Source organism: Diabrotica undecimpunctata, chromosome 8 (assembly GCF_040954645.1).
Source record: "Diabrotica undecimpunctata isolate CICGRU chromosome 8, icDiaUnde3, whole genome shotgun sequence".
NCBI lineage: Eukaryota > Metazoa > Arthropoda > Insecta > Coleoptera > Chrysomelidae > Diabrotica > Diabrotica undecimpunctata.
In genome coordinates this window covers 126,736,474-126,763,978 of record NC_092810.1, presented here as the reverse complement: position 1 = coordinate 126,763,978, position 27,505 = coordinate 126,736,474, and the positions used below count along the sequence as shown (strand labels likewise).

Genomic DNA, 27,505 nt, shown 5'->3' with positions numbered 1-27,505 from the left:
TATATCAAAAAAATTTATTACGTACAAAACAAACTATAATAGTAGTATATAAACATAAGAATAAATCAAATTTATATAAAATATATTTAAAACTAATTCTTTTTCTGTGCCACTATAATTTTTAATCTTTCATTAAAATATTTAATCTTTATCGATTGCCTGTCACTTATATCTCGTAAATCATTGATATTATAAAAATTTGACCAACTGCAAACTAATCAACCATGACTAATCAATTGTATCTACTGTATTAGACATTTTAAATAAATGTTCCATAAATTTAAAATATCTCAAAATTTTACTTTTATCGAATCTCTTAATCGAGCAATAGGTGATTTTTTTTTAAAAAATACTACAGAGTCCAATCCAAAAATATGAAAGATAAAAGTTTCATATTTTAAAAATAAAAAAAATGGCCTAAGTAAAATACACAACAAGAATGTGGCAATAAATCATAAATAACTGTTTTTCTTCTGAGTATTCTTCTGATGTGTTCGTTGCAAATTCTTTTAAACGTTTCATTTCTGTTAACAGCAAATATTTTTTGTTCAGCAATTAAATTGCCACTTATTTTGTATATGTGTGAGATTATAATATAAATGCTTTAAAAAATAGAAAACGCAATAGACACACTCAGAATTCTGTACTTAATACTCTAAGCAATGTCTACAAGAAACTATTGAAGAAAAGACTCTTAGAGTTCCTAGATGCCCACAGTATCAAACCATACTTCCAATTTGGATTCATACCTGGTTGCTTTATTCAAAATATATTGACTTAAGTCGTAACCGACACCACTTGAGCCATTGTATGTATGTACAGCGTTAACAGGCCTTTTAGGCCCATTGCTGGATGGATAATTTCCATCGTCTTCTGTTCTTAGCTATCAGCTTCCAATCTCTGATTCCCATCTCTCTGACATCTTCCATTACTACATCTCTCCATTTCTTTCTTGGCCTTACTCTCTTTTTTTGCCCTCGGGTACTCTCCAAGCAATATTCTTGACTAGTCTATTACCTTGCATTCTTTCTAGATGACCGAGCCTAAAAAATCGTAGTCTTCGTTTTTTCACCACTTTTGTTATTGTAGGGTTAGCATACAAATGGTACACTTCTGCATTAGTTCGTCTTCTCCATTCTCCCTCTAGTACTTTTTCACCAAACATTCTGCTATGTATCTTTCTTTCCCATGCTTTCAATGTGTTCTGTATGGTTTTCTTCATAGTCCATGTCTTGGCAGCGTATAGCATTGTGGGTCGAATTATAGTTTTGTATACTCTTTTGTATACACAGTCCCATTTTAGAGCTTTCCCGAATCAGTCTTTTTGCTATATTTGATAGTTCTTTTCCATTTCTTGCAATGAGAACCGCATCATCAGCGTATGCTAAGCATTGTTGCTTCTTGTATAAAATAGTTCCGGACCTATTTATCCCACGAACTCTTACAATTTTTTCTAGAACTATAAACAGGTCTCCTTGAAGAACACCTTTTTTCACTACGAATTCTTCTGAGACTGTACCGTTGAATTTCACAGCAAAATGGTTTGTCTATTGTCAGTTTTACCAATCTTACTATTTTTTCTGGCACTTGGAATTCTTTTAGCGTTTCTATTAATTTGTTTCTGTCTATTGTATCGTAGGCGTATTTGTTATCAATGAAAAGTACTTGTGCTGAAATGTATTCATAGCAATTGATCAGGATTTGTTTTAGCATAAAAATTTGATCGGTTGTTGATCTTCCTTTCCGAAATCCTCCCTGGTATTCTCCTAGTTTTTGCTCTATATATATTTCTAATCGTTTTTAATTTAGTATGGCGAGCACTTTATATATTACCTCTAATAAGAATATTCCTCTATAGTTTGCACATTCAGTTCTATCTCCCTTTTTGTTTATAGGAATTATAATCGACTTATTCCATTCTTAAGGCATTTCTTCGGCATCGTATACTTTTAGTATTAGCTCACCAAGTTGCTTTATTAAGGCCTCTCCTCCATATTTTATGTTCTCTGCCACAATGCCGCTCTCCCCGGAGCTTTTTGTATTTTTCATATCTTTTATTATTTCTTCAATTTCTTCTCTTTTGGGCTTTGGTATTTCTTCTATTACTATTTGAGGAACATTAAAATTTTCTTCAGTAGTCACTATGTCATTTAACATCCCTTTGAAATATTCTTTCCACCTTTCACATATTTGGTCTTCGCCCACTACCAGGTTTCCTTGCTTATCTTTTATATTCATCGTTCTTCCCTGATACCTAGTTTTAATGTATTTTACCTCTTTGTAAACATTTTTTATTACATTTTTCTTATAATTTTCTTCAATGCGCTTTATTTTATCATTTATATACTTTCGTTTCCGCTCGCTTAGGATTACCTTTACTTTTTTTTGTTGTTCGGCATACCTTTCTAGGTCGTCTTGTTTTTGTGATCGTAAACTTTTTAATCTCAAATCTGATCTTTTTTTTAACTCTGTTTTACATTCATCATCGAACCAGTGGTTTGTTCTAAATCTTTTTGTTCTTGGTATGTTCTTCGACGTTGCTTCCTTTATAGTGTTTGTCATTTTCAAGAACTTTTGTTGTGTGTTACTCATAGTAGTACTATCTTGTTTGGCGTAGATTTTTGGTATATCCTTTTGATAATCCTGCGCTACCTCAAATTTTCGCAGTTTTTCAAAATTAAAATTACGTTGCACTTTCTTTTACCGTTTATGCTTTTTAATTATTGCTTCTCTCATATTAATTCTAACCAAAAAATGATCTGAGTCTACGTCAGCCTCTCTGCACGTTTTCACATTTGTTATTAAATTAGCAAACTTCTCTTGTATTAAGACCTTTGCAATGGCGTCGCCTATAATAATTTTAATATCTTGTCTGAGACAATGTTTCTAATTTTCCATAAAATAAACCATGAGCCATTTCATAAACTTGAGTCATTAACTATAGGAAAATCTTCGTAATATGCACATTATTTTATGACCAAAAGGCATTTGATCTTATCTGGCACATGGACTTAATTAAAATATGCATCAAATTGCACTGCCTTTACCCTGTATAAAGTTATTGCACTGCTATATTAAAAGCAGAATTATACGAATTAAAACTGCAGAATCCCTCAGTATCATAAGGTTTCATACTGGTCCCAATTCTCCACAATGCGTTTCACCGTTCTTTCTACTTTCAGAACACTTTTATATGCTGAAGATATGACATTTTTCAACGAGGGTTCCAGTAGAGATCCAGCGATATTCGATCACGCTCAATGTCAAACTAATTTATTCGAACGATAGTAACTAGACAATTTTATCCAATCTAAATAATTCATCCATCCAAATGATTTCCACCTAACACACTACGAAAGATGGCTCGATTTCCAATAATCAATATCCTACTTGAGAGTTAATTTAACAAAGACCACCATCTAGGATACATAATACAAACACTAGATTTTTTATTTTGTTCACCAATCCTAACTTGAGAAGCATTGGTGGTACATATACTTTTTTAGGATAAGCTAAAGGCGTGTTGTTAACATTTTTCTTGCCAGGTTCAAGAGATTTTTGCTTAGGTTATGATTTCTTTTTTATCCTATCTAGGCTGTCTCACACCCTAGATAGAATAAAAAAAAGCTAAACTCCTGAATAGCCACTACACTGAGGTCAATTCAGAGCCACAAACAAAGAAATCTTAATTCAAACCAATCTAAACTCTCTGAATTGTACTTGGATGTCCTCTAAAATAAAAATAGGGAAATTAATTTTTCCATTCTTATTGCACAATTATATCTATCTCAGGTGAGGCAATAGTAACAGCAGCCTCCTCGCTTCACCCAAGAAAGATCAAAAATTCTAAAAATGTCAATTTGCTTTATCACATATTCTGAATTCAAGTTCTGTCTTAAATTAATCACCGAGCTGACCATGATAAAGCCTCCAAACAACCTTCTAGAGCTTACCCAAAAAAGCGCCTGCTGCCAGTTTCCGAATCCCTACCGATATAGTCATTACAAATAAATTATCACAGATCACTGCAATAAAGGATACGATCTCTTTAAGAGTCAATAAAAAGCCAATAGAATAATATTTCTATTTTGCAATCACTCCCTATTCCTTATCTAACCAGAGAGATATTATTGGGTCAAATAATTGAATTGAATTTATAGCTCCTATTTCGACTACCATTTATACTATAATTAATCATGTGTTTAAACTTTCCGCAGAAACAGTGGCTACCGCCATACTATCTGCGGCTTCATTTTTTTTTCTATGATCAGTTTTGATCATTAATGTTAAAAGTTCTGTTATCTCCATTTTTCTTAAAACTTTGTTATGTGTGGCGTGATCTACCTAAATATTCTATGTACAGCAATGTATGCACATTTCGAAAACTTCAAAGGAGTTCATTTACTTTCATGGTTTCAAATCTCAATACAAGACGAAGAAAATGTAGTATTTAAAAAATTTGAGCCTGGATATTGTAGGTCAAGGTCTTCATATTGAGGAAAGTTGCTTTTACATTTCTATGTTGGTCCTTATGTCTTGATCTGGGTCTAGGCTGTTCGCTATTCAGCGGTCCACTGACAAGTTTTAAATACTTGGGCTGCTAAATAACAGTTATATTGGCTTTTCTCAGCAGTTTTTGAGTTCTGTCTGTTTGTAAGTTGAGGTTTTGACCTGTGAGCATGATCTTGGCATTAGGCATGTTCATTTTTAGTAATCTTTTAGTTACTGCTAGATGGGGTCGTTACTATTTTACCAATTCTTTACGTGAGAAGTTGTATTCGTGTACATTTATTTGATGACTTTAACTGTTAAAATATTAAATCGTAATTCGTCCATAACCTAGAAATTTCTTTTACTGGTATATTGTCACCATAGAAATATGATATTAATAGACTGAGGTCTGCAATAAAGCATCGTTCACCCAATGGGACAGAGAAAACTGGCGCAAAGCAGTCTGTGCATCTCTTTCTAATGGGCCGGGTTTATCGACCACCTTCCCATTAGTCATTTAGCTCACATGGTCGATAAACCCGGCAAATTAGAAAGAGATGCAGTGACTGCTTTGGGCCAGTTTTCTCCGTCGCACTACGGAAACGGGTAAGTATTGCAGCGCTCAGTCTATTTGCATTATATGTCTATGATTGTCGCAGGCCCTAGTAAGGTCCAATAATAGCATCTCTTTTACTATTAATAAAAAAATGTTTCGTTAATAAAAAAATAGATATGAAACCTATCCGTTCTTTAACCTTGAGGGGACCTAACAAGGCAACAAAGTATTGGCCTACTCCCGCTATAATTCACGAAGTGCTCTGATAGTATTAAAGATAAATAATTTTTAGATAATTTACAATGAAATAATACAAGTTGGTATCTAGTGTCCATTAAAACACTAACTCAAAATGTATATTTATGTTTTTTGAGTATATAATTTGTAGTAAAGTCCCTCCTTTTGCAGAAGTTCTTGATGGTTTCCGGCTTCAGCAATTACCCCATTTTCTACTACGCATATCAGGTCTGCATCTTGTATCGTTGTTAATCTGTGGGCGATCGTAATACACGTCCTTCCTTTTTTCGCTTGATCTAATGCTTCTTGGACAACCTATTAAAAATAAAAAGCAATTTAGAAAAATTATACAAACTTAATACACATATAAATTAAGTTACGATAAAGTAGGGAATCAAGTAAATATCTTTGAAATGAAAAAGACGATATGTAACGAGTCCGTCACTTCAATAATTCTTTATTCACTTTAAATAAAAGTTTTAAATTCATATCCTCTTAGTAATTTTCTTAATTTTTAAATTCTAAGTTGGTATTGAACAGCGACACCTGTGGCGCTGTAGCGAGACATGATTATCCGGCTAGCAATTAGCGCTCATTCTGGGTTGAACTTTTTGGAAGACAAGTTCGGTTAACTAAGAAGGGTAGGCGGCAAGAGAAGGCTAAATTTGTTTTAAGAATATTAATTTTTGTTGGAAAAAAATGAATATGGAGAGTTTTTAGTTGTTTTGTGGTATATACTATTTGATTTATAGCCACTCTTAGCCGGTAAGTTGATTCAATTATAAATAAAGTGTAAAAACCATCAGCCATTTTAACTTCTATATTATCGGCATTTTTCCTTCGTTAGTGATATATCTATCTGTCATTTCTCACATTATTTCATTAAGAAACATTCTGGATTTAGATATAGTAATGTTATAAAATCATATCAATTTTCTATATTACTTCCCGGCCTTAAAAACATATAATTATCCATCTTTAAAACTATCTATTATCTATTAAGACTATCTGTATAAATATTCTGCATCATACCGGTCTTTTATATTCAAAAATATATCCGTAACAAGCTTTTTGTTAAAAATTATCTATTTGTTCAATCTATTTTACATAAAATATTGTCAAACCATGCAAAGGTCATATTATCTACAAAATCATTAGAGCTTATTGTTTTGATACGAGCTTGCCAGCAACTTTTTGTAATTTCTTTCAAGTTATTTCATTTGTTAATAAACCTTGTGTTTTTCGGTTCTTTTTATTAAGCGTAAGGAGGAACTATAACACAACTGTTCTTTTTAACCTACTTAAGAAGTTAAATCCAGAGTCAAGGATGTTTTTTTATTTATTTTTTTTGGGATTTATTAAGAGGAAAAATAAGAATTACGTTTTGAATTTACACATTTGCCCGTTACCCTTAGCTGTTCCATCAGAGGTCCAGATATCTCTAAGACTATTCCCGGACCACTTCAGGGAACCAGCCGGAAAGTCCTCCCTTATTTAGCGTGTGGAAAATTGTTCATTTTTATATTGTTTTATTCATTAATTGTTAATAATTTTTTTCATATTTCTTTTTCAATCTTAAATCATACTATTTCATTTAATAATAAAGACCCGTCTTTTTTTTTTAAATAATTCTAAATAACATAAACACTAATTGTCAACTACAGGTTGAAGTTTTAAATCCTCCCTTTTAACTCAGTTGCACGGTTTTATGTGTACACATTTAATTAGAGAGTTATTGTTATTGTATTATTATATATTTAAACCTTTGGACATCTATCCCGTCAGGATAGTGTCCTAATTACTTTATTATAACATTTATTATAGTTGAAAGCCGAAGTACAGAGTTATATCTCCAGTTGGCAAATAAATTACCTTTTTAATTCATATCATTAAAATTTTCTTATTTTAGTATTTGTAAATTCAGATCATCAAGTATCAGTTGTGTATAACCAGGGAATTTATTTTTTTTGTATATAACTAGGTTGACTGTACATAATTGGTGGTGGGTAGTTATAAAAGCAAAATTAGACTGTATATATTTGGATAGGGATTAAATTTTTGGTGAAAACTAAATATTTCAATTAATACCTGTTTCCCTTTTTATTTCAGCAAACAGCTTTACAAGATACCTTGGAAAGTATATGTTAATACTCACACTTTGGAGTAACTTCCATAATTTACTACTTTCATTGACGTTATTTCTATTTTTTTTAAGTATCCTGTCATTCATTTTCTTATTCTACGGCCTCTGTAGGGCATGCAAATTGGCCGAATCTTCTTTTGAGTGTTAAGTAGTCACTCTCCGGCACCTTCTGCTAGCCAGCTCTAATTTTTTTGTTACCTTTACATTACTCCAAATACTTGTGTTATAGTACACACATTTTTTGTTACAGATATTTATGAAACAATGCATGCAAGGGTTTTATGTGATATAAGCATAAGTGTCTTTTTTGACTCATTAAATTTACAATATTTCCATTAGTGAAAAACATCCACTCTATACACTTTTTGCATTAATTACTATGATTTATTTTACGTCAATTTGTAACTTTCTATTTTTATCTAAGAAACTATAGTAGCAAAATAAAAAACTATTACCTTTTCACTTTCAGTGTCCAGTGCGGAAGTGGCTTCATCAAGCAGTAAAACTTTTGGATTTCTGACCAAGGCTCTGGCGATTGCAATTCTTTGTTTTTGTCCACCAGACAATTGAACAGCCTTCTCTCCAAGTTTTGTATCATATCCCTATAAACAAAAAAGTCTACATCATACTAAACTTCATTCGTTTTACATATTTCCATCCGTCAACAAACGCACGTGAAAGCCAAACAGGGTCGTACTGAGGTATATTATATGATTTTTAAAAGTATTTACTTTTGAAACTATTAGTGTAAGAATTTCTTGAAATTTAATCACTGTGAGCAAAATTTAATGTTCCATTGAAGGAAAATGTGCTAAAATAAAATATTCATTAACTGAGAGATACATAACAAAGTAAACATTTTGAATAAAAAGCAACACGCTACAATTTGAATTTAAACAAACCGGCAAGTTTGGATCTATAACATGAGAATCCGTCTGGCTTAAGGCAATAAATTATATTTAATAGCCTCTTGACGAATGAGAGGGCGAATATCAACACTTGCTCATGTTTACAGATGGAAATTTGCTAAATGAATAAACTTTACATCTATATTACGGTAAATTTATCAATGTTTCACATCTTAAGTAACTGGGAAACTCTATTTGTCTACAGAATAATGTCACAATAAGTGTTACGTTTGGGAACGTCTCGCAGTTATTTTCCGCGAAAGATTCCTGGGTTCACAATAATACAAAATTAAATTTCAAGTACAAAAATTTAGTGAATTTAGTTTCTAGTATTCGAAACCGATTCGAAGACGGTCTTAGATTTATTTTCAATGCAGGGCAGCGGATGACAGATGTCAACATTTAAACACGGGTTAAAATCGTTAATAATTTATATTTCCAAATACAAAGATTTTTTCATAACTTTTAAAGATTTTCTCACCTGTGGCAATCCTGTTATAAAAGTATGAATGTTAGCATCTTTGGAAGCTTGAATGATCTCGTCCATAGTGACTTTCCTCGAATTATCTCCGTAAGCAATATTCTCGGCAATAGATTTGTTAAAAAGATTTGGTTCTTGTGATACTATACCCATATGCGACCTCAATGACTCTAGCGATATATGTTTTAAATTCACGTCATCCATTTTTACTTCCCCAGATTTAGGATCATAAAATCTCTCAATGAGCTGAATTATCGTAGACTTTCCGCAACCACTTTCTCCCACTATTGCTACAGTTTTTCCATTTAGAATATCCAAATTAAGACCTTTTAAAATTAATACGTTGGGTCGTGTTGGATATGAAAATTCAATTTGTGAAAAATTAAAGTTGCCAGCTGCCTGAAACCAATTATTTATATAAGACTAATATAGACTTCTATAGAAAAATGTTGTATTCCTAAGATGCTCCTATATATTTGTCTAGAACAAGTAAGTAGTACAGTCGAAAAATAAGAGTTCAAACATTTGATTTCGAATTTTTCGATAATTTAAACTTTTCCTGGAGTACTTCGATTTTTCTTACAATTGTAATTATAAAATGTTATCTACAGTAAGAAAGTATTCTCTTTGAAATGAAATACAAAATTTTGAGATTATTCCATAACGATATTTAATTTGAAGCTGGCATTTTGTGCGCCAACGAAATTCTTAAGTGTAAAGCAAACGAATTTAATCGGATTCAGATCCGGATGGGACAGTGGCTGTCGTAATACCTTATGACTAAATCTTCTAATAATACAATCAATTGAATACTTTAATTTAGAGCATTCTATAACAAAGTTAACATCAACAGAAAAGAATTCAAGGCAACCACAAGACAATGCAGAAGTCAGAGTGGCGACCCATTAACAACTGAGAAAGATGTATTAAATATATGGATGAAATACTTTAACCAGGCACTTAATATAGAGGAAGAAGAAGAAAACCTGGAAGACGAAAGATATAAGGTAAGGGGAACAGACGAGAGGGAAGAGGAACCACCAACGATTCTTGAAGTTAAAGATGCATTTAAAAAACTAGCTAGAAACAAATCACACGGAATAGATAATCTCCCAGCTGAACTATATAAAAAGGTGGCTACGATACCGTAATGGCATTACAGCAGCTTATAAAAGAAATATGGACACATAAATCTCTCCCTAATGATTGGAATATTGTAATACTTTGCATCATACACAACAAAAGAGGTATCTTTTACTGCTCTAACCACAAAGGAGTTACGCTTCTATGTACAGCGTATAAAATATTTTCCACAGTACTGTCACCGTATGGCACCACATTCAGAACGGATAGTAGGAAAATACCAGGCTGATTTTAGAGTTAGTAAATCGATACTTTATCAGATTGCAACCCTGAAAAAAATTTTAGAAAAAAACACTGGAATATGGCATTGATACTCATCACATATTTATCGACTACAAAGCAGCCTACGACTCTGTGAATAGAAGAGAAATGTTCAAAGCAATGAAAGAGCTAGAAATACAAATCAGTTGGAAAATTTAACAAAACTAACTTTTGAAAAGTTGAATGAGGATTACGAATTCAGGGGGAACTGTCTGAACCTTTTAAAACAAATAACGGACTGCTTCAGCGAGACCCTCTCTCCTATATACTGTTCAATCTGACTTTGGAAAAAGTAATATGTAAGTCACATATCACAACTATTGGTTCAATATATAATAAATCAGTGCAAATCCTTGCATATGCTGATGATATCAATATTGTTAGGAGAACGGAAAACGCTGTACGAGAGGTGTAAGTAGCATTAAAAGTATCAGCTACAAAAATGGGTTTAATAGTAAACACCAACAAAATGAAGTATATGAAAATAAGCACGCAACCACAAATCCTACGACCACTTGTTATAGAAAACGACGTCATCGAAGCAGTGAACGAATTTGTATACCTGAGAGAGCTCCTTAACATTAAAAATAGTACTACCGCAGAGATAAATCGCAGAATTTGCACGGCCAACAAATGCCATTTTGAGCTCAATCTCCTCAAATCCCCAATTATATCGAGAAATACAAAAATAAAACTCTACAAAACAATCATACTTCCAGTCCTAATATATGGATTAGAGACCTGGAATCTAACAAAAAGTAATGAAAACATATTAGGATGTTTCGAAAGAAGAGTACTAAGGTGAATCTATGAAGCAGCGAATGACAATATACTGTGGAGAAGACTTCTTGATATACCCATTGGCCAGAGAAGAAGAGGAAGACCAAGAACAAGGTTCCTTGATCACATAGATGAAGACATGAGAAATATGGGAGTACATGCTTGGCAGAGGAAGGCGATGGATAGGGACGACTGGAGAGAAATTGTTGTGAAGACTAGGACCCATGTAGGGATATAAAGCCAGAATGATCATAATGAATACTTAACAAATCGAGGCTTATGTACTTTGGACTACTGGACGAAGGATTTTATCATTATAATATGGTCATCCCAAAGCCATAGTTGAATATCTGTTTTTTAGATAAAATATAGAAGTTAGGTTCGACTTTTAGTATATGTGATCTAGTTGTTGAGATCTCCAATCTGTATCAGGCAACGATGTAAAACGTGCAAATGAAACATCTCTTATTATATAAACGAATGTTGATCCAGAAATTTAATAAATATTTTATGAGAATAGTTGTTATTATAATACTAATAATAAAAAACTTTTACCTTATCCATTTTTTGTGAAGAAGGTAAATCTCGAATGATTGGAATTCTTGAAAGAAAGCTTTTTACTTTCTTTGCTGCAGTAATACCTTTAGCAAAGTTAGGAGAAAACGCCAAGGAGTTAGCAATCGAAACTGTACCCATAATTTGTGCTTGAGATACTCTGAAATAAAATGTATAACTTTATTACATAATTTATACAAGGTGTAAAAAGACCTAGATATAAAAGGGTGTTTTTTTAGAGGTACAAAATTTTAAATGGAATAAAATAAAGATGATTTTTATAAATTGACATAAAATTGACTTTATTCGAAAGATAGTTTATTTTTCGTTATAATTTAAATATAATTTTTGGTATATAACCGTCAAGGCTGGGTCTAACGTAGTCCAATCTGGAGGTCCAATTTTCGTTCTCTTTTTCCAATATTTGTCGCCGTAAATTGGCAATAACGCGGCGAATGTTGTCCTCTAAGCGGTTAATCGTTTCATTGTTGGCGTAGACTAGCATCTTCACATATCCCCACATAAAATAGTCTAGCAGTGTTAAATCGCACGATCTTGGAGGCCAATTCACAGTCCGAAACGTAAAACTATGCGGTTACCAAACGTTTTCTTCAATAAATCTATTATGGCAGAACCTGTGTGACATGTAGCGCCGTCTTATTGAAACGGCAGTTTCTGCACATCATCATCATCATCATCATCATCATCATTGTTCAATCTTCGCTTATCCACTGCTGAACATAGATCTCCCTCATAATTTTCCATCTATTTCGATCTTGTGCCTCTTGTCTCCAATTCCTATGACAACGTTTTAGATCGTCAGTCCAACGTGTTGGTGGACGACCTCTGCTTCGGTAGGCATCATCTCTTGGTCTCCATTCCAGTATCCGCTTTGTCCATCTATTATCTGTCATTCGAGCCACGAGACCTGCCCAGTTCCATTTCAGTGTTGCTACTCTCTCTACTGCATCAGCCACTCCTGTTCTTTGTCGTAGCTGGCGATTTGGGATCTTGTCTCGTAGTGAAACGCCCAACATAGCACGCTCCATCGCCCTTTGACACACACGGATCTTTTGAACTGTTCTCCTGCACACTCTGCACATCACGGTTGTTCAATTGAGGAATGGAAAAGGCAATAATCAAGGCTCTATTACGGTCACCATTAACTGTAACGTTCTGGTCATCATCGGTTTTGAAGAAGTACGGTCCAATAATTCCACCAGGCCATAAAGCGCAGCAAACAGTCAGTTTTTCTGGATGAAATGGTTTCTCAACATACATTTAAGGATTATATTAACTCCAAATAGAGCAGTTTTGTTTATTAACGTAACCATTCAACCAAAAGTTAGTTTCATCGCTAAACAAACTTCGCTTATGAAAATCGGAATCAACGGCAATCTCGTGTTTGGACCCACTCACCGAATCTATGGCTCGACGCCTTTATAAGTAAACATGTAGCTTAAATTCTTGCATAAATTGGATTTTTTAAGCACTTAAAGCAAGATGAACGCAAGAAGACGAAATTCATGATTATTTCAAAAAAACAAAGATTGAATGCAAACCTGTACATTAACAATAACGAAATCGAACGGGTGCACAAATATAAATATTTGGGAACAAGCGTTAATAACAACAATGACATCACAGAAGAAATAAAAACTAGAAATAGAATCTCCAGCTACTTTTGTTAATATGAAGGACATTCTGGGAAGTCATGACATTAACTTAAACCTGAAAATGAGATTGGTTAAATGCTACATCTTCTCGATACTGCTGTACGGAGTAGAGACTTGGACTTTAAACAAAAGCAATACCGATAAACTAGAGGCCTTCGAAATGTGGATATACAGAAGAATTTTGAAAATACCTTGGACAGACAAAGTAATAAATAGTGTAGTTCTTCTAAGAATGAACAAAGAACGGGAGCTGTTGATCACCATCAAGAGAAGAAAGTTGGAATATCTTGGTCATGTGATGAGAGGGAAAAAGTACCGATTGCTCCAGTTAATTATCTTGGCTGCGCAATTCAAGAGACTGGTTCCAGTGCACATCTAACCAATTATTTAGAGCAACAGCTTCAAAGATACGAATAGCAATGATGATTGCCAAACTCCGTATCGGAGAGGGCACTTGAAGAAAAAGAAAGCAATATCTTTCTGCAAAATCTTCCATAAAGTGGATGCATATTATCAGATAGAGTTAACATGGTGCAAAAAAGTTCCATGGTTAATCGAATTACTTACTCTGATGGACTAATATGTTGACCATAAAATGGAAGTAGTGCGCGATACGTATTTCGAACAGAACTACAATTTTCAAAATAAATTCGTACAATTTGGAAGCGTTGTTTAGGCGTCAAAATACAATTATATTTCTCAAAATACAAAATACAATTGTATTTTGAGAACGATTTCCGAAGTGGAAATTGAAACGTCAATAAACGTAATTTAACCTTTAATTGTGGCTTATTCCCATTTAAATAGTAATTAGCTCTTAAAATGACCGACATTTAAAAAAGCGTTAATAACTTCTTTCTATATCTCTAAAAAAGCACCGTAAAAAAATGTCATGGCTGCGCAATATTCGACAATGGACAGGAATCCACACCTATGAAATGCTTCGCAATGCTGCTAAAAACAGAATTATTTAATCCTGACTATTTAACATCTCACCTGACAAGACGATGTACGGTGGACGCCTACGCAGAAATGTACGGCGGCACCTTAAGAAGAAGAAAATCACATATTGATTTTTCTTTTTCTTGCTGTATCTCAAAGACAAAAACAGGGTTGATATTCGAAATTTTATATTAAGATAACAAGTCCTGACAATTTTACTTGAGAACACTTAAAATTAAGAGAACTGTCTTTAACATCTTTTTCGTCGATTTCATTATTTTCTGACATCTGTTGAACATAAACATCAGTCAAGTCCTTCTTAATTGACTTTCAGCTGTTTGCATACCTACATCTACTTTTTAAATTATATTATTGTTGGGATTGCACATACTGAAACTAGTTGCAAAGTTTTCTCCAGCGATTCTTAGTTGAATATTAGAAATCTGTGATAAAAATAATATCATATGGCAATTTCTGGAGGGAGACTCTTTCGGATTGTTCCAGCGCCAATTGCATTTTTAACCTTGTCTCAATTAACTAAAATTGATGCACACTACTCCAAAGGGACCTAAAGCTTTACGCGCCATTTGAAGCATAGTGAAATCCCGTTATCGTTTTTAGAAATGAAAATGCCGTTGTTAGTGCCGAGAATAGAACTCGAGCTCTTTGGCTTAGAAGGCCAGTATCTTGGCCACTTTACCGAAATCTATAATTATGAGTGAAGGATACTGCTTCTAAATATTCGCGATTACTCAGTGAGTTTAGGTTTCTAAAACTATATTACCAGCAGAAAGTACTAGTTTCTTCTATAGTAAGGTCCATAATAATGCTGAGCTTCGCCTATTGCTTAAGTAATTTTTTGCAATTTTAAGTTATTAGACATAAACAAGTTGTACTTTAAAGTTTTCTTGGTTGTTAGAGACAAAAATATTTTCGACAAATTAAGATGTTTTTTCAGACACTATTTAGATATAAATTCTATTATCTTTTTATCTATTAAATTGTACACTTATGGACAAAAATATCGAATATTTTGGAATTTTCCAATTTTTTTTTGTAGTCACTATTATTTCAAAATAATTTTAGATTACTGATAATACTCATATAGTAGGCTGATATACTCAACTGGTTTGAAATATTTTGATGTTTATTTTGAAGTTTATTCAGTGGTTAGTGTCATACGTACATTTTATCATAAAAATCCTTTTTCACATAAAGGAAAAATTATACTAATTCCGTTATTTTTAGTTTATTTTATTAAGTATAATTAAATATTATTTTGATTTAACTAAGTTTAAAACAAGTATCCCACCAATTCGCCACTGGGATGAAGTCCAAGTAGCACATATTGTAATTTTATACGAAGAAGGATATGCACAAAAAGCTATCGCACGACGTCTCAGCAGAACTGAATCTATAGTTTCAAATACTCTAAAAAGGTACCGCGAAACAGGAAATTTTGTACGAAGGCCTGGTCAAGGACGCCCAAGGTGCACAACCGCAATTGATGACCGCTTTTTGGTTCTTAAGTCTACACGAAATCGTTCATTGACATCGATGCACCTCAGAAATGAGCTATTAAATGTTAGACAAGTTACTGTGAGTTTACAAACAGTTAGACGAAGATAAAAAGAAGCAAATTTAAAGCCCAGACGCCCCGTCAAAGTTCCACGTCTTCTCCAAAATCATAAAGCTCGTCGTTTGAAATTTGCAAGAACACATATTTAGTGGAATATCGACAACTGGAAAAACGTTCTTTTCACTGATGAGACCAGAATCCTATTATGGAAGCCAGATGGTCAAAACTACGTCTATAGAACGATTCACCAGCTGCAGTCTCACCCAGACCGTTATTTTTGGAGTTGATGGCATAATTCTTTGGGAAGGTATTAGTTGGGAGGTACGTACTGCACTTGTGAAAGTGATTGGACGGATGACTGGTGATTCTTACGTTTAAATCATCCTGCAAGATCATGTTTTGTCATATGTTGGTTACATTGGATATGAAAGATTCACGTTAATGCACGATAATGCTCGACCACATGCCGCTGACATAGTGAGTAATTATCTTGATGAGGTCCAAATTCGAAGATTGGATTAGCCACCGTCTAGCCAGCATTTAAATCCAATAGAGCACATGTGGGATCACCTAAAACGCAGCATACGACAAAGAAATCCCGTTCCAAATACGATAGACCAGTTTCGGCTTGCTGCACAGGATGAATGGAATGCAATTTCCCAAGGATATGTCCAAAATTTACTTGCAAGCATGCTGAGAAAGATGCAAGCTGTAATAAGAGCTAGAGGGGGGAATACTCGTTACTGATCGTGCACTTCTTTCAGTTAAAACCTGTTGTTTAAGCAATTTATATTATCATTTAAGTTTAGACTAATATAATCTTATTTACCGAATATTAAACATTTATTTTTTTCACAATTTTCTCCGTATAAAAACTTAAAATTGTTCATTAAACATTGTTAAAATAAACTCTATTTTACAATAAACGACTTGCTTGACCACAATTTATTTTGAAAAAACAAAAATTTGAAAATTCCAAAATATTCGATATTTTTGTCCATGAGTGTATTTGTATTTGTATTTTTACTGCTTCCTGTGTTCTTTACAGATTTGTACAATAAGAGAGGGCACCTATTGTGATCTGAGCGAATTGGCTTGGCCTTAACGCACATGTTTATACATAATTATATTTAGTGAAAGTTAAAAATCTTGTTTTACAGACATAATGTCTACAGGCAGGCATTGCGTTGTTCCAGGCATGTAATTCTTAAAATCTTCAGATTTCCAGTCAGACCGCCACGATTTAAAAACTATATCCGTCATGGCATTTTCAGAGCGACCATCTTTATATGTTTATGAAGAAGGTTAGCATAATCGTAAGATTTCATTGCACCTATGATTTCTACACAAGCGAGTTTACCTTTTTGCATCTCTGTTATTCCCTATTATCTAAAAACCGTTACATAGGATCGATAGATCCTTTAAGTGTGTCTGATGAAGCTTTCTCGTTAGGTTTCTTTCTATCAAACCTAAAACTAGGATACTTAGCTTTACCCAGACTAACAGTTTTATTAAATCATTTATAGTCGTAGGTAAATTGTTCTACATCATTCTACATTTACCATCTACATGTTTTGTTAATGAATATTTTCTTCTGTTGGTATTACTACTACTTCAAGCTTCATTTTGTGTTGTTATTTCCTTATGATCCTTACAAACCAGTCTTTTGATATTTTCAAGGACTGGATTCCAATCGAAGCTTATTTCAAAAAAATTTAATTAAGACATTAATTAAAAAAATACTTACTTAAATACTCTATCATAAGGCAATCCATCCCTAATCAAAAATCCACCATAATACATTGCGGTAGCATAGGCAAAGAACAACAAACTCTTGGAAAGACCAAATACGATTGCTCTCCAGTGAACTGCTTTTAATGAGGATTTATAATGCGGCATCAGGTCAGATTCATATATGTGCTGAAACTTTTCTTCTAAGCCCAAAGAGGCAACCGTTCTTATATTCCCAATGGCTTCTACTGCAGTCTAAACAAATTTAATAATTAATACTAATCCAATTCAAAAGTTTCTTTATTTTATCAAGACAAGCCTTCTGAGTATACCTGTAAATAGACTTATTTGTAAAAAGTTTTTTCATATAAGTATTTTGTCATCCTATAGACGTTTACGGTTCATCTAAAAGGATATAAGAAATTCACAACACTTTTTGTGTGATTTAGTATAAAGCAATAAGGGATTATATTTTGGAACTTACTTTTGTTGATTTTTGTAGTGCGGTATCTCTTGAGTCGTTTCCGCCCCTGGTGTTTCTTTTTTCAAAGAACATAGCAATTAACATAACCGGTGTGAAAGCCGCTGTAACTAATCCTAATTTCCATTCATAATACATCGAAAGACCAATTGCTAAGCAAAATGTGGCTATTGATTGAAGAATTGTTCCAACACGAATTCCTGTTGCCTAAAAAATTATTAACATTTGTAGGAAATTCCATTTGAATCTTTTTTATTACTTAATATTTTTAAGTATTGAGTTAGACGAGAAATGGTGAAGTGTGAAGTAAAAATAGAATAAGTATTATTGATTTAATTTATCCATCAAAAGTCGGATTTATTATGACTTAATTATTGTTCTGAAGCTATTTTCTTGTGGCATTTTAAATTAATTAATATTTAAATGGGAATAAGCCACAATTAAAGGTTAAAATACGTTTACTGACGTTTCAATTTCCACTTCGGAAATCGTTCTCAAAATACAAACATTAGTAAATTAAACAAATTTTGTTTTTTGTTACTTAGTGAAAAATTCTTCTAATAATTTAATTTTATCTGACTCATCTATATTGACAATTCAGACATACATTATACATTTTAAAGTAGACGACTTTAAAATGATATTGCCAATATTGTTGAGTTGCGTTCCTGGGACGACTTTACTTATAAGATAGTTCATTCGATTACATGAAATCAACTTTAACTTGAGAATATCCGTCAGAAAAGATCATAACATGTAATTCGTGTTTAAAAAGACAAATACATGCCATGATGACAGTAAAAATCTCCTGTTAGTGATTCCATAGTAAATTATGAGGGAAAAACCAGGAAAAATCCTCATAATACTATCCCGACATGGTAAGTATTTGATAGTGCATTTAGTTTGCCTTCAATAAACACCAAATTCCGATTTTATATGTTTGTTATTTAAAAAACATAAATGATGTATTCTCTGTATGTTACTGACTTACCAATACTGGTATTTTCCTTTTAATAACTTCGTCTTTCAAAATGGGTAACCAGATCCTACTACATTCTGCCGAGGAATTGGCAGAATGTAGTATATTGTATAATAATATATAATACAATATTGGCAATATCATTTTAAAGTCATCTACTTTAAAATGTATAATGTATGTCTAAATTGTCAATATAGATGAGTCAGATAAAATTAAATTATTAAAAGAATTTTTCACTAAGTAACAAAAAACAAAATTTGTTTAATTTACTAATGTTTGTATTTTGAGAACGATTTCCGAAGTGGAAATTGAAACGTCAATAAACGTATTTTAACCTTTAATTGTGGCTTATTCCCATTTAAATATTAATTAATGACTTAATTAGTTGATTAAAATCATTAATTTTTCTTTATTTTTAACCGTTCGACCATAGTACAGCTATTATTATACTATTCAAACGTTTATTGGCCGTTTCTGACCCATTCATGACGAATTTAATATTTATTCTATTATTTTTATAATTATGTATTTATTTAATTTTTTTATTATTGTAATTTTTTTCTAAGAACTATAATTACTATTTTTTTGTCCTTTTCACATTTTACGTTGAGTTTTAGATGTATCTGTACTTTAGTATATTTTCTTTTCTGTCAGGTAGTAGATATTTTTGTGTTACAATTGCAGCTTAGTTTATCTTCATTATTCAAACATTTTATGACCTTTTCTGAACCGTTTTTTGAAATTTGTGAAATTTTTTTTAATATATACCCTTACTTTAATTCTAAACCCCTGATATGTTTTTGCATTTAAGTATACATACATACTAAATCTTCTAAAGTAAAAATTCTTAATTAATTTAACTAAATTTATATATTTATTTATTTTACTAAATTTTACTAAATTATTTACTAAATTAAAAATACTAAAAAAAATTATATATATTTTTAATACGCCCCTGTCACGAAAAATACACTTATTACGCCGCTTAAAATAATTTATTTTTCGAATCGAATTATGAAATGAAAAAATGGATAATTTTTTACAGTAAACTTAAAATTAATGTGTGCATTAAGTGGTTTAATGATTTACCATTACTTACGCCTTGAATGTTAGATGCATCCGAAGATAATTTTGCACAAAGGGCTCCAACTCCATTCGTCTTTTTGTCAAAGAAGCCGATTTCCTGGTAGATCATTGCCTTAAATAAGCTACTCCTAACTCTTTCTGTCATTTTCTCACCAGCAATACCCAATAGGTACATCTAAAAGTTTAAATTTAGTTCTGGAGAAGTACTCTAAAACATTAATTCTTAGATACGTTCTAAGATTAATCGCTTAATAAGTTAATAATTCCTTAAATACGTTTATAATATTGATCACAACATTCAAATTGATCTGAAGCTATTTTCTTTTAGCATCTTAATGCAATTTACTATTTGTGTTGTGAATGAAAATAGTAAATTCAAATTGATTCCATTTGCTACCAGTTTACCCATGTTAGATTAATTTTAATAAATGTAAGTTTAGAATAGACCAGATCAGTACTATCAGACCAGATAGTGCATGAAAAAAAAAACGATGTAGATCACGGTAGGAGTTCTACGAAGCAGTGTGCTAGGAGCATACAGTGTGTATGTGCTCTGGTCAATATGTTCTGGTTTATGTTTCTGGTCAACTCCCGAGATGGAAATATAATAAAGAGGAATTTCATTGAAAATGCATGACAGCATTTGCTACTAAATCCTATCTCATTGTAAACAGTATATTTTAAAAAAATATATTTCAAGTATGCTTTTCGTCAAATAAAACATAAAATTTAAAAATCTATAATTACCTGAGTAAATACTGATACCATAGTTACAACTCCTCCCAGTACAAAATATAGGCAATATCTGTTAGCTTCAGATCTTACAAAGTCCGAATCACCATACGCCAATGTCTAAAAATGTATTATTAAACCACGTATATACATATATATATATATATATATATATATATATATATATATATATATATATATATATATATATATATATATATATATATATATATTGTTATGATTCATTTTATCCGCCAAAGATAAAATTAAAATTACTAAATAGACCATCTAAATAAATTTTCAAGATATCCTGGAGAGTTGTTATGCTCTGTAAAATTAAAAATAATATTGGTTTGCTCTTAATATATTTCAAATTATAAAATATAATAATTCAAAATATTTCAACTGATAAACTATGAAAGATATTTCAAAGAAATGAAAGTCCATTATCTTTGGATTACCTGTAGTAAACAAAATTTAAGATATGCATAAATTATTTTCTTTGTAAAATATATTTGAGTGAACGTAGTGAATTGAACAATACGACCGGGTTTTCCAAATGGACTTGTACAGTGAATAAAGACAATAGGGTAGAATTTAGAAATTATATTTCCCAGTTAGTTCTTAAGAATTTGTAGAAACCTATTAGCATGTTAATAGTTTGTAGGAAATTTATAATTGTAGGTAAAATTGTTGTTTGTTATCTAAATGGGGATAAATCTGACGAACTTTGATTGGCAAAGAGTGAAAAAAAGTGGGAGAGATAGATGAATGAGAGTTTAGCTAGATTTTAGAGGAAAAAAAGATCAGTTTTTTTATCCCCATTTAGATAACAAACAACAATTTTACCTACAATTATAAATTTCCTACAAACTATTAACATTCTAATCGGTTTCTACAAATTCTTAAGAACTAACGGAGAAATATAATTTCTAAATTCTACCCTATTGTCTTTATTCACTGTACAAGTCCATTTGGAAAACCCGGTCGTATTGTTCAATTCACTACGTTCACTCAAATATATTTTACAAAGAAAATAATTTATGCATATCTTAAATTTTGTTTACTACAGGTAATCCAAAGATAATGGACTTTCATTTCTTTGAAATATCTTTCATAGTTTATCAGTTGAAATATTTTGAATTATTATATTTTATAATTTGAAATATATTAAGAGCAAACCAATATTATTTTTAATTTTACATAGCATAACAACTCTCCAGGATATCTTGAAAATTTATTTAGATGGTCTATTTAGTAATTTTAATTTTATCTTTGGCGGATAAAATGAATCATAGCAATATATATATATATATATATATATATATATATATATATATATATATATATATATATATACATTTCCACGGATAGTACAATTATTAAACCTAGAAGCCTGTTGAGTTTCATATAAATTCTTGTAATAGTATTAATTTTAGCTTTAGGTTTAATATATACGTATATATATGATCTTATGATGTGTGCTTACCCCTAAAATACTTCCAAACAAGACTGCAAAAACGGGCATTCCAAAACCAACAACAATTGATCCAAGACCAGCAAATAGAATATAAGGCCATTCTGGAGCATTCATCTTTAATATTTCAAAAACGGAAACGTCTTTATTTTCCTTGAAATCATCATCATTGTCTTCTACTGTAGTCTAAAATTACAAGTTTAATGAAAATTTCTGTTATCATAGTTTTTAAAATGAACATGTTAATGCCAGAACAGTCGATGTGACAGAACAGTCTATTAAGATTTAGTTTCAATTTCAAAAATAATAATATAATAATAAAATTATATAATATAAAAAATTTAAAAAAATGGAAACAATTATTTTATTTTGACTTACTTCCATTATATGGTCTGATCCTGTACTACTCTCCGTCGTACTAATAGATCTTACGAGTTTCTTCTTTTCAGCTTGGAACTGTTCCGAAGATTTGACTTGGGCTGTCACCAATCTATAGTACTCTCGTTTAGTTTCCATCAGTTCTTCGTGGGTTCCTTCCTCTACTACAACTCCTTGGGAAAGTACAATAATTTTATTTGCACTTCGAATTGTTGAAAGTCTGTGAGCCACAATTATAGTTGTACATTCAGTACTTGCCTAAAAAAAGAATATAAGCGTTGATTGATCAAAATACAATTATTTGTCTTAAGTTTAGTATCTTTAAGTTCATTATTCAATCGCTTTTTCACTGCTGGACATAGATCTCTCTTATCATTTTCCATCTCTTTCGATCTTGTGCTTCGTGCATCCAATTCCTATGGCAACGTTTTAGATCGTCAGTCCAATGTGTTGATGGAAGATCTCTGCTTCGGTAGGCATTATTTCTTGGTCCTCATTCCAGTATCTGCTTTGTCCATCTGTTACCTGTCATTCACGTCACTTGACCTGCCCAGCTTTACTTCTACAATATCAGCCACTCCTTATCGTCGGCGTACCATCATAGACGCGTATAAGTTTCGTCATGCAGCGACGATTCCTTTACGCCTTAAAATCCGCAAACGATTCGATCTGCAAGCGGCATGTGATCGTCTTGTTTTAAGGTTTTTCGTGCACTTTTACAGTAGTTGCAAAAATGTCAAGTGATGAAGAGAACTTACTTTTGTTAAATTATCTTCGCCACCGCAAAAAAAAGAAACAGAGAAAATTTTGGGTGCATCCTTATATTTACAAAAACTACAACAGATGGTTATTTATTGCCGCCAAAGAGTTGTCGGACATTTAAAGAATTGGTGTTAATTGTAGGTCCTGCCATTCAAAAGCACAATACTAACATGCGTGAGTGTGTTAGTTCAGAAGAAAGATTTATGATAACACTTTTGTTCTTGTTGTCTGATTAACTGTTCGATAAAAGTTTGAGTTTGTATTTTGAACGTTTGTAAATTTTTGTCAGATAGGCTTTTTACGTCAGGTAGTAAACTTAAAAGAAACATCTTTCGATCATCATCTGGTGATTCCAGGGTATTCCTAACTTTTTTTTATTTATATATTGTAAAACTGCTTAATCAACAGCGTTACCTTGTCTAATACATTTTTTCTTTTTTCTCTGGCTAAAGATAGTTTCCTGAACACGTTTTGATGATTCGATTACTGAACTGTTATTATTTTCTTCAGTATTATTTTCATCTATGTTTTCGTTTGGCGGTGCTTGAGATGATTCGTCTTCATCTGGCTGCGTCAATACCTCAGTGTCTGGTAGCGAAATATTTCCAGTATTTTCTAAATTTTGGACCGGTCTTATATATGGCAATACAAACTGTATAACGTCGTGCAAGTAGTAAGGTTTTTTAGCTTTTGCTGAAGATCCAGATGGGGATGGTTTTAGGCTCCGGAAAAACCCTTTGTTTTAGCTTTGTTTTTTGTTTCAGGTATTTTCAGCACTTACTACAACACAAAATATCCCACAAAATGTAAGAAATGTGCCAGACATGGATAACTTAAATATATATGAAAATTCTTTACCTCAACATTTACGAAATTACTTAGCAAATTATTTTTTATAACAAAATACTGCTTTACCATGGCAATGGAATTATTGTTTATAAAATATGAAAATTGATTTAATCAATATATGTACCTAAATAAAAATTAGGTTTTATTTTAACCTACCTGACCACTGTATTTGCCTGGCTACTACTGACCACGCTTTTTCAGTCACATCTTTTCTGGAGTTACTCTTGTAGGATATTATTATATAAACACTGATAATTTTTAATCAGTTGGACAAATTTTAATATTTGATCTGCCATTCTCATAAAATTCTGTCAAAAGAGGTGTTCTAACACTAAAGCGTACTGCAAGCGACTGACGTCGTTGTATGCCTGGTGGCTTGCAGCTTGTCTGCGCTGACAATTCCGCGCCGCTTACGCTTCGTGTACAGTATTCTATACAGGCACAAGTGAGTAGCACGGACGCGTATGCTTTTCGATGCATGCATCTAATTCGCGTCTATGACGATACGCTTTGTGTGCAGTATGCCTAAGTGTATAAAAGAGCAGCACATTTTCCGATCGGTATCTAGTCGTCATATCTAGCCCAGCTAGACCTTGTTGGCCTGGTGTCGCTACCACACTACTTTGAGTTTTATTATTAATCCAGTAACCTAATATTGTCGAAGACGTCGAATAAAAGAAGACTTCATCCATTTTAGAAGATAAACCTTCGAAGCACAAGAATCGGCTTGTTGACTACGAACGCTCCCTGCCAGTAAGACACGGCCTTTTGAAATGGAAAAGACAGTGGTCTTAGAACTATTTTAAACTATGTCGAACTGACCAAAGCGTTGTTTGGGACCTGCAACGATAAAGAGCGAATAAAGGCCCTAAGTGGGCTTTTTGCTTTTTCGATCAGTGGTCAAGCTGCGATAACGCTTCGTCACCAGAAACCTTATGTAAATAGTAACCGTCCTTACAGGATCGAAAATAGTGTTTACGAAAGATAGTGACACGAAGCGACGGGCAGTGTAGGAAGAGTCGACACTGCCGGCATTCTTGTGCCTCTCTCGAGGAGAGGGAACGCGGACGAAGTGAGAAGGCCGGCATCTCTGTGGAACTCGAGGCATATACAACGCAACAGAATGCTAACCTATATATTTAAGTCATTGTAAGAAAAGTCGTTGTAAGAAAGCTCGAACTGTTAAAGTATTCTGATTGCCGGTGTCCCCTCGTCCACCACGGAGACCCGGGAAAAACTTCTCGTACGTAGAGGCCAAAATCCCGTTTAACCCCCCGAACACGAGGATGGAATCAAAGAATTTAAGATCCTCCTCAAGAGCAGCGGTCGTAGAGCGTCAAGAGACCCCAGAGAACCTGGAGGACGCTACGGCCGTACGACAACAATCAACACTACAGTCCTTAAATGCAGTGTTAAATGACACTTTAATTTCACAGGAGCTAATTTATACGTTTGTGCCAGTTTCGTTGTAGGATTTATGTTGATGTTAACTTTTGATGTTAAATATGAATCAACTGAAAAAATTTACAGGAATTTTATATCGAATTTTATACTGTAAATTTTAATCATTTCCAAGATTCTTCACGTCGATAATATTGTGTACCGGAACAGATTATATATTATTGGTTTACTAAAATTACTGAGATTTTCGAGACAAGAAATTTTTAAATAAATTAAAACTGTGCTACTAATAGTATTCAAACGAAGTATGTAATTTTTTTAAATTGAATAATATATAGTTACCGTATCTAGGGCTGCTTGCACTTTAGCCTCGCTAGTATTATCCAGTGCTGAAGTAGCTTCGTCTAAAAGTAGTAGAGTAGGATTTCTTACCAAAGCTCTAGCTATTGCTATTCTTTGTTTTTGTCCGCCTGAGAGTTGAGCTCCTTTCTCTCCAACCAATGTATTATATCCGTTAGGAAGAGACTTAATAAAGTTATGAGCATTAGCTTTTTTAGCTGCCTGAATAATATCCTCTTCTGTTACTCCATCTTTGCCGTATCTAATATTTTCTAAAATCGTTGTACCAAAGAGAATAGGTTCTTGACCTACAACTCCTATTTGGCTTCTCAACCAAGCTAAATCGTAATCTTTGATATTATTTCCGTCTAGGATAACCTAAAAAATTAAACTGAAATAATAATAATAAAAAAAAAGAAATTAATTACAGTACCTCTCCAGACTCTGCGTCATACAATCGTTGAATTAACTGCATAACAGTGGATTTTCCACAGCCTGAACTACCTACGAGGGCCACAGTGTCTCCAGATTTTATATTTAAATTTAATCCTTTTAATATCTGTAACATAAAACACAAAAATATTTATTCTTTTTAAATGCCCTATCCGCTACGAACGTTGGCTATTATTTCTGATCTTTCTTACGTAGAAGGCTACAAACGTAGTGTATAGTAGTAGTAGTAGTGTACGTAGTATATCAATCGTAGTGTGTGTGGCAGCATTTACGTTTCCCAGTGAATTATTACAAATTACAGTTGGTTATTGTTTGAGTTTAACCATCTTTTTTATATCAGCTTAAACAGAAGAATTGCTTTCTTAAAGAACTAAAATACTTACCGGTACATTTTTTCTAGATGGATAACTAAAATTCACGTCTTTAAATTGTATATTTCCTTTGAGTACATCTAGTGTTTTTCCATTTTCTTTTGATAAATTAATTGTAGGTTTATGATCGATTACACTAAAAATTTTTGAAGCCGCAGCTTTTGAGATTCCAAATGCCTCTATATAAGGTGATGCACCGCCAAAGTTACTAGCTCCTGACATAACGCTGAAGAAAACCTGTAACATCGTAAAGAGATTAAAACATTTCTATCATTGTTAGATGTACATAAACTTTTTTTAAATATTTTCATACATTTTTTGATTTTAACATTTGAAGACAATAATTGTATACATAAAACCACCAACATTACTTCAATACTTACAGTTACCATATTACTAGGGGTATATATTGGATTCGTAACTGTTCTATCCCTCAAAACTAATTTAACACCATACCAAAATGCCAGAGCATAACTGGAATAAATCATCAACCACAATAGACCAAAACCTAACGCTGAGAGCATTGATCTTCTTATATTGTTATTTTTGGCTAGAACTAAATTTTTATTATATCTCTCTACTTCTTTCTTTTGACCTCCAAAAGCTGCCACTGTCCTTATTAAAGATAGTGCTTCTTCGGCTATTGAACCAGCTGCGCCATATGCTTCCATTTGATTTTTTGCCAATTTAGTGGTGAGCTGGAACATCAAAGTT

The 27,505-nt window shown here is 32.5% G+C and overlaps 1 protein-coding gene across 1 annotated transcript in view; it reads right to left on the bottom strand.

The window, feature by feature from the left end:
* Positions 1-27,505, bottom strand: part of LOC140447981 (ATP-dependent translocase ABCB1-like) — a 52,978-nt gene continuing 25,473 nt past the window's right edge. Inside the window, exons 7-20 of the mRNA XM_072540978.1 lie at positions 27,175-27,489; positions 26,804-27,028; positions 26,401-26,526; positions 25,971-26,345; positions 22,617-22,874; positions 22,251-22,424; positions 20,777-20,881; positions 20,043-20,204; positions 17,968-18,171; positions 17,500-17,738; positions 11,556-11,715; positions 8,817-9,215; positions 7,883-8,029; positions 1-5,599 (exon numbers count right to left, since the gene is read on the bottom strand). Of these exons, the coding sequence (XP_072397079.1) occupies positions 5,408-5,599; positions 7,883-8,029; positions 8,817-9,215; positions 11,556-11,715; positions 17,500-17,738; positions 17,968-18,171; positions 20,043-20,204; positions 20,777-20,881; positions 22,251-22,424; positions 22,617-22,874; positions 25,971-26,345; positions 26,401-26,526; positions 26,804-27,028; positions 27,175-27,489 (3,081 nt within the window). The 3' untranslated portion in view covers positions 1-5,407. The remainder of the gene's footprint in view (positions 5,600-7,882; positions 8,030-8,816; positions 9,216-11,555; positions 11,716-17,499; positions 17,739-17,967; positions 18,172-20,042; positions 20,205-20,776; positions 20,882-22,250; positions 22,425-22,616; positions 22,875-25,970; positions 26,346-26,400; positions 26,527-26,803; positions 27,029-27,174; positions 27,490-27,505) is intronic.